We start from the raw sequence: 8,879 nt of genomic DNA, 5'->3' as shown, positions 1-8,879 counted from the left end.
GCCAGTGGAACAAGATTTTTTTGCTTGTAATGAGAAGATAAATCTTGTTCCACTGGCAGATTTTTCTACTTATTTCAAGTGAAAATTTACTTGAAACAGGTGAACATGGTCAAATAACAAGTTATTTTTCTGGTGATGACTCTTGTTTTAAGTGTAATGAGATTTTTTGACTAGAAATTAGACATTTTAACTAGAAATAAGACAAATATTCCTTTTTTTTTTTTTTTTGTTTTTGCAGTGAGCGAGACTGCATTTGAAAAAGTTCCAATTTTCTTGACCACACAGATAAGCTCCATAGCAGACTCTGTGATGAGTGTTAGCTGGACGTGTTGATTGATACTCTAGTTAAGTTCTGTGACTCGTAACCTTGCCATACCTTAGCTTCCACTGAATTGACGCCACTGATATCACACATAAAAAACTACCACCAACAAGTAAGACTGTGAGGGCGGTTACAAAATGAGATTTATGAAGCGGTTATGACCAAGTAAAAAATACGTGCGGTGTAAATGTACAAAAAGCACTCACCTGCCGCCCACAGTGGTTAATTTAAATATTAATGCGCTGGTCTAAAATAGTCCCTCTCTTATGTTATTCCCTGAGCAACCTCAGCTCAGCGGAAGGATATTTAGATACTCAATTATCTATTTTAAAACATCCATTTTACTTTGATTTAATCGTTTTACATCCGTTTTATTAGGCAGTTACATTTTTCCCATAGTTAAACAAAATAAACAAGAGGCGAGAAATAAAATTGGAGAGTGGCAATAAATAAATACAAAGACATAAAAGACCACAAAGCGGTTGCTCAGGAAAGAAAAGAGACAAGAAAGGGCAGAAACGGGCTTTGGAAACTGCGACGCGACAGACAGAGTGAAATGATACCTAATTAGAGAAAATGATGAACATTCAGGCCAAATAAAGTAATTAATTGAGCTGAATTACGCAGAACTAGCGGTGTACAAAGCGACGCACAACAAAAGAAACGCACTCAAACGAGGCTCCCTGTTGCAACCTTACCCCAACGAAAGACGTGGAGATTCTGACATTACAGGTAATCAATTATTTATGACTCCAGTCTGTAATTGTGCCAAAACATCCATGAAAAGCAGCTGCCTGTTAAGGCTGATTTATGGTTCCGCGTTACACCAACGCAGAGCCTACGGCGTAAAGGTGCGCGTCGCCGCGTACTCTACGCCGTACCCTACGCCGTAGGCTCGGCGTCGTTTTAACGCGGAGCCATAATTTAGGCTTTAGCCACAGCTAGCGAGGACCTGGCTGCTGGATCAAGACACAGAGCTGCAAAAACACCAAAAACATCTCCGCCGAGGGATCAATCCGGCCGCTCGAAACGTGACGATGTCGTGCGCGAAGTGTGAAAGACATACCATCACTGTGGTGAACAAAGCCGAGGAAACAGTGCTCGCCTTGGCTGCGGTTGCTGCTGCCGCTTCCTCCGCCTGCAGCTCCAGCTACTGTCGCTCCCAGGGCCCGACCACGTGACTCACACCACGTGACCGCGGAATTATTCATATCAACAACTGTAGCGGGATAACTCTGATCTTTCACGTGTGGATACAAAATAAGTGGTCTTTTTTATCACTCTTCATTTGTTTCCTACGACGGAGTATTAGGGTCAAACTAAGACAAAAAAATGGTAAATTACGAGAATAAAGTCGTAATATTACGAGAATAAAGTCGTAATATTAGGAGAATATAGTATATAAATATATATATATATATATATATATATATATATATATATATATATATATATATATATATACTTCCATATACACTTTTCATTTTCATAGTGTATATACTGTATATTTATTTATGTTTCCTGTTTCTTATTCTGTTGTTTACATAGTCTTTACACGTGTGCACTTTTATGGAGCTGCTGCCTAATCTCATTGTACCATTATAATAATGATAAAGGCTTTCTATTCTGTTCTATTGTGTTCTGAGAATAAAGTCGTAATATTACGAGAATAAAGTCATAATATTATGAGAATAAAGTCCAAATATTACGAGAATAAAGTCGTAATATTATGAGAATAAAGTCGTAATATTACGAGAATAAAGTCGTAATATAACTGTGCAATATTCTTCACTCATTTACGAGCATTATTCTCTCATTCATTCATTTTCATAGTGTCTGTATATTTATTTATGTTTCCTGTTTCTTGTTATGTTGTTCACATAGTCTTTACACGTGTGCACTTTTATGGAGCTGCTGCCTAATCTCATTGTACCATTATAATAATGATAAAGGCTTTCTATTCTGTTCTGTTCTATTCTATTCTATTCTATTCTATTCTGAGAATAAAGTCGTAATATTACGAGAATAAAGTCGTATTATTATGAGAATAAACTCGTAATATTATGAGAATAAAGTCCTAATATTATGAGAATAAAGTCGTAATATTACGAGAATAAAGTCCTAATATTATGAGAATAAAGTCCTAATATTACGAGAATAAAGTCGTAATATTACGAGAATAAAGTCCTAATATTACGAGAATAAAGTCCTAATATTATGAGAATAAAGTCGTAATATTACGAGAATAAAGTCGTAATATTACGAGAATAAAGTCGTAATATTACGAGAATAAAGTCGTAATATTACGAGAATAAAGTCGTAATATTACGAGAATAAAGTCCTAATATTACGAGAATAAAGTCCTAATATTACGAGAATAAAGTCCTAATATTACGAGAATAAAGTCGTAATATTATTACTTTATTCTCGCAACATTATTATCCATCCAATATAATCTTACCCATCGATCTTCTGGAATCAGCAGAGATTGTGGTTTATCCTCCTCCACACATGAGGGCACTGCAGAGAAACTATTCACTTGTTTTGATCTCCTCTCGCAAAGACATGGCGGCGTCCCTGGTTTGCAGTTTCAGACGAGAAATGTTCACTTTTTCAAGGATATTGAGTGGAATTTCACAGTTGGTGTGTTATCTTTCATTTACTTTCTTTTGGAGGAATTTGTTAAGCAGTTTATTAATTTGAACACAACTATTCATGAAACGTGATCGATTGCTGGAGCGCCGTCTGTAATACATGTGTCAATGTGTCAAACATATTTACAAATGCATTTATCTAATTCATTTTCTTATGTGTGTGTATGTATATATGTATATATATATATATATGTGACACCCTCAACACTGATATATATATATATATATATATATATATATATATATATATATATATATATATCTCAATTTATATTTTAGGGATCGAGAGGTTTAAGAACATGTTTCAGTCCCAGAAAACGTAGTTTAAGGTAAGTTACCTTTTTCTTCTTTGCACATTTTTACGTCAGTTAAAGCAAGGCTTTAATCAGGCGAGGGTGTATATGTTTAGTCTGTAAAAGGGCATATCAAGAGCAAAACCAAAATCCACAAGACTTTTTTGTGTCACTGCAGGTTCCAACTCCCACAGACACCGAGCACTTCCTGCCACACTGCACTGTTATCTTCAGCACCCTCATCAGTAAGTGTTGATTGTCATTGATTGTGCTGTCATACTGTTTATAGGCTGCCCTGTCCTAAAAGATATCATACTCATGCCGTGACTTGTTTACACTGTCCTTGTAGTCTGTTGTATCTCAGTATGCATGTATTGTATTTACGTCCCAGGTCACAGTCACAGAGGAGCCAGACACACTCTTCCAGAAGATGGCTGTGTTGGTCAAAGGTCACGACAGAGCTGTGTTGGATAGTTATGAGTTCTTTGCCACATTGGCAGCCAAAGAATTGGGCATCACTCTTGACAAAGTGTGAGTCTAAGCAAAGCCAATTAAATAATGCTGTCAACTGCAGTGTAGCCTTTTTAAATACTAATATTTTCATAATTTCTTATGTATCAGGTTTGAACCACCAAAGGAGATGGAGAGGTTTACACTCCTAAAGTCAGTACACATCTACAAGAAGCACAGGGTCCAGTATGAGATGAGAACACATTACCGGTGTATTGAGGTGGGCAGACTGAACGTTTATGAAGTATAACTAAACTACCTCAAAATACAACTATAACATAGCATTTAAAATGTGTTTATTTAAACGTCGCACAGAACTTCATTATGTCACTGCTTTTTTCCACTCTTCATATAGCTGTCACATATCACAGGCAGCACAGCACAAGTATACCTTGAATACATACAAAGGAACCTCCCTGAAGGTGTAGCCATGGAGGTGAAAAAGGTAAGGCCCTGCAGAATGAGCAATAATCCTATTTGCAAAGTCCACAGCTGCAGTTTTTATATGACATATACCCTGCTGCTTGTTCTGTTCATTGTCAGACTGCGATGGAGAAGGTTCCAGATCACATCCTTGAACCCATGTGGAAGAACCCCCCAACTGATGAAAAGCCCAGCCAGTAAACAAAGCCAGATCAGAAGATTAAAAATGTTTTGTTTTTCCTGGTGGGAAAGTATAATACTGACCTGTGAGTTGTTGCTCTCATGCCCTGTTTGGCTACAGAACATGTTTTCATCATATGAGCGTGTTACACATTTGTGTGTTGACAATGTGTTGCACAGTCAATCTAATGTATTTACAAATAAATTTAATGTCAGATTTGGCTGGCTTATTTCTGCAATTTTATATAATACAGTTAATTAGCTCCGGTGATAGCCACAGGCACTGGTTGGACTGGACTGTTATTCTTTGTATAGTAGCACTGGATTTTCATGTAAGACAAGAAGAGCACACACATTTACTTCTTGCATTTATTCAATGATTGATTTAAAACAAAAAAATAAAGTAACAATTTTATATTGTTAAGAAGCAACAACAACACAAACAAAACCTACCTGTTCATTCTAAGTGACTGGCTGATATTTTGAGATATCTTAGTAAAAGTCTCTGAATCCATTATCAAATATTTGTCTCCATTGCTCCACCTACAGACTAAAGTTGTCATTTGACAACTTAATCCGACAAAGATGGAGCAATGCAGGCAGTTTTTGTTGAAGAACAATTGTCAACATTTCCTAAGGCTATAAGAGAGATTCTCTCCCCATGCAGTCGGGTCAAACCTGTAATGGCTGCACAAGGTACTGTCCCTTGTTTAATTAGTTTAATTAGGTCTGATTAGTTCAGCATTATGCACATAAACTTAAGAGATGGGCTGTCATTTTTAGGTCCATGTTTTCCTTTGTTACAGTTTTCAGTTTAGCTTTTCGTCTTTAACAGAGATTCAGGCACCAGTACTGTCAACACTAGATCACTACAGTTCTTGACATGAGGTTATGCAATAGCTCTTATTCAGTATTTAGGAATTGATAGTTATTAAACTTTTATCAAAGTGAAAGACTGAGCTACCCGTATTTAATTACTTTCATTAACTTATTCTGATAACTTTTGGTTGATTGATACCTGAGACTTATACATTTAGGGACATTCTCAGACAAAAAAAGTAAAAATCAGTACAGCAGTGATGATTTTCATTTTAAACTTACAATTAAAACTGAAGATACCTGTGTGATACCAGTAGTAAAAATAATCTTTATCATGCAACATTTCTATTTGTTTTGTGGCCAAGCAAAAGATGGTTCGTACTGCTAATATATTTAATTCATAGCAGATGCTTTAATCTCTCAAATCAATAGAGTTGCAGCTCACAAGTCTTAAGATAGCTTTGGTTAATGAAGGTGTCATTCAATTGCAACATTAAGTCTATAACTGAGCCAGTATGAACTACAGAAGTTCTCTTAAAAAAAACAACCCATAAAAGGTAGAGCTAAATTCATGTGAAAAATATCCTATTCAAATAATGTCACTGTTATTCACAGGCCATCAATATACCTTGCTTTTCCTGCATGCTCCTTGAATTTGCACACAACAATGCCTTGTGACAAGGCATTAGTGATTACAACTTGACAAAGAGATGTACCCATTGATCTGTAAATCCTCTGTACATTGCTGGTTTTGGTGTAGTTGTGGTTGTTCCACCTTCTGTCCTGAAAGAAAGAATCTCAAACTTTCAGACAGGGAATAAGACATAAGAGGAGGCTCACCTTTTCAAGTGAAGTGCTGAACTTTAGGCATCATGCCGCTGGTGAAGGAGGGAATAGATGAGAGGGAGGGCCTGGGCTCCTGGGGCCAGGGATGTTAACTGTACTGTGTGCCCCTTCAGGAGACAACACCAGTCAGTCTGTTATAATCAACCAGGGGGAGAAACAAGAAGGGACTGCAGAAGCTGAAGAGGTAGCAAAATGTGCTGAAAGTGCTGAACAGATGGAAATAAACAGAGGGGAAGAGTGTAACACCTGGGTGTGGCTAGCCACTGATCATTTCTCAGGTCTCTGCAGCAAAATACGAATTTTGCAGCATCTGGATAGTTCAGAGAATAAAATGCCATATCCGTTTGTAGCAGCAGTGCATACAGCAAGGACTATTTGAAACTAATGTTTCTTCCTCTTCTTTATACCAATACTCGTATGCGTTATGGCAGTCTTATTTTTTTTTTACAAATTCAATAAGCCTAAATTAATACATCTTGCTGCAGACATTCACAGACTGAAAAGCCTTTTTTTTTTAAGGATCTTTTTAATTCTCTTTCATCCCACTTAAATTGTCATTATTTTCTGAATTCGGAATTACAGCAAGTTTATGTCCAATGTAAAGCCAATAATTTGATGATTAAAGCTATAATTTCTCTCTGATAAAGTATACTAAAAGTTCATGTGCAACTACAGTCTTCGCAACAAATGATTACAAAATATATAGGAGTATGAAATTAATAAGAAAAATATAGATGGCAGCAAGAAAATATAAAACTCCCAATGTTTGATTCTCTGAACACAAGTTCATAATGAAGACAAAGTTAGTTATCTTTTTATAACAGCAATAAAATATGACAGTCCATTGTCATACCAGAGTGTTTTTGATTTATATATAAAACCTCAGTGTATACATACTACCACTGCTTTTTAAATAAGTGGAGCAGTTCTGAGTCCAATCAAATTTACATCCGGGTACAGGTGTTGGAATATACTTTTCCTGTTGTTTCAATAAATAACTATTTAAAAAATTCCTTTTTTCAAATCTACAGTCAATTTCAACCCTCAGCAAGCTAATACAAATGGATTGAGATGGATCTCAATGATGTCCAGACAGCAGAACAAGATTTGATAGTGCCATTCATTACACTGATCTTTACTTGGACACAAATATTTAAACTCATAAGACAATGCAATTCATTGTGCGTCATAAATTACAAATATATTGTTACTTGTAATGACAACTCTGAGACTTGTGAATAGACAAAAAAAAAGAAGTGTTTATTTTTACTTTTATTTTTCTTTCACGACTACCTCGTAGGTCTCGATGGTTCTCATAAAACATATTCACAGATTCACAAAAAATATGTTAATTACAGTGAATAATGAAGCAACACTTCAAAAAACTAGACACAGTAACTTCTACTAAACTGAATTTAAATGAAATGTATCTATATTAAAAAAACTACTTAATATTTATATAGAGATATAAAGTCTTTTTGTTATTACACATTAGGCTGCTGGAGACACAGATTAATGTTCCAAATAGCAATACTCATAACTTAAAATACTGTAGCTGCACATTAAAGATATTAAATACTCATAAATACTGGACAAGTTTGAGATTGTTTTATCACTTGACAAATGTGCAAGTACGTAACAATATTTGGTGTACTACTTGGTGACAGAATACATAACTATCTCCTTGCACCAAAAGGAAACATGGGGGGGGGGGGGGGGGGTTATGGTTACTAAGTGCCATTGAAATTTGAGGGCAGTAATGCAGTATTGTTTCCCCTTTTCCATCCTTCTTAAATATTCATTGTCACCAGTACTCGAGTTGTAAAAGAAAATCAGGGGGGATGGTGGATTTTATCATATGGGGACAGATAATTTGTGCTAATTACAAATAATATAATATATTACAAATAATAGCACTGACTAAAACACCTGCAGAAATACTGCAGGAATGACATAGCAGCAGTTAAATGCAGCCTTCTGTAAGCTTTAAATATCCACTGGGCTTACATCAAATACATCAAAACACAACAATAAAAAACAGTTTTCTGAACTTCAATGTGACTCTGTCCTTCACATGATAAGTAAAATGGATCACTGCAAAAACTCAAAATCTTAACAAGAATATTTGTCTTATTTCTAGTTAAAATGTCTCATTTTAGTAAAAAAAAATCACTGGAAAAAACAACAATTTTCACCTGTTTCAAGTAGATTTTCACTTGAAATAAGTAGAAAAATCTGCCAGTGGAACAAGATTATTTTGCTTGTAATGAGAAGATAAATCTTGTCCAACTGGCAGATTTTTCTACTTATTTCAAGTGAAAATTTACTTAAAACAGGTGAAAATTGTCAAATAAGTTATTTTTCTGGTGATGACTCTAAATGTTGAAATAGCAGTAAAACCACATTCATTGATGAAATGACATAAGGGATGGAAAGGAGGGATGGCAATTTTACAGGGGGGATGATTTGGACCGTTTTTATTTCAGGGGGGATGCCATCCCCCCTCATCCCCCCTCAACTCGAGTACTGATTGTCACCCATTTTTAATCTTTGTAAAAAATCAGTATACCTTTTTAAGGCTAACAGGGTGACATTAACAAGAAGCAAAAACATTTAATGAACATTAATTGTCTTCCTTTAAAGAGCAGCAAGTTCAACCTCACTTTTACATTTTGTTCTCAACACTGTTACATAAACTCTGTTGTATCAACAGTATTTATCGGTAACAGAACGTGTGAAGGCCTTTACTTTGTAAAGTTGTGAATCATTTATAATTAGCCGTTTTCACAATTATCTTTTAGTCAGTAGAAATGCCCGGTATTTTTTAGATAC

At 35.5% G+C, this 8,879-nt stretch overlaps 2 protein-coding genes across 4 annotated transcripts in view; one reads left to right on the top strand and one right to left on the bottom strand.

Moving 5' to 3' along the window:
• Nucleotides 1–1,490, bottom strand: part of tulp4a (TUB like protein 4a) — a 38,970-nt gene extending 37,480 nt beyond the window's left edge. For 2 of the 3 annotated variants that reach the window (XM_061746254.1, XM_061746256.1), the window contains exon 1: nucleotides 1,389–1,490. The gene's annotated coding sequence lies outside the window, so the exon portion shown is untranslated. The remainder of the gene's footprint in view (nucleotides 1–1,388) is intronic. The other variant, XM_061746255.1, reaches the window with a different exon arrangement.
• A 1,336-nt stretch (nucleotides 1,491–2,826) lies between these two features.
• mrps10 (mitochondrial ribosomal protein S10) lies at nucleotides 2,827–4,603 on the top strand. The gene is made up of 6 exons (XM_061746921.1): nucleotides 2,827–2,965; nucleotides 3,256–3,514; nucleotides 3,661–3,800; nucleotides 3,891–3,999; nucleotides 4,135–4,224; nucleotides 4,323–4,603. Exons 3-6 carry the CDS (start codon nucleotides 3,700–3,702, stop codon nucleotides 4,401–4,403), a joined length of 381 nt encoding a protein of 126 aa, XP_061602905.1. The 5' UTR covers nucleotides 2,827–2,965; nucleotides 3,256–3,514; nucleotides 3,661–3,699; the 3' UTR covers nucleotides 4,404–4,603.
• The last annotated feature ends 4,276 nt before the right edge of the window (nucleotides 4,604–8,879 follow it).

This window comes from Cololabis saira, chromosome 18, assembly GCF_033807715.1.
Source record: "Cololabis saira isolate AMF1-May2022 chromosome 18, fColSai1.1, whole genome shotgun sequence".
Lineage (NCBI taxonomy): Eukaryota > Metazoa > Chordata > Actinopteri > Beloniformes > Belonidae > Cololabis > Cololabis saira.
This window is presented reverse-complemented; position numbering and strand designations above follow the sequence as displayed.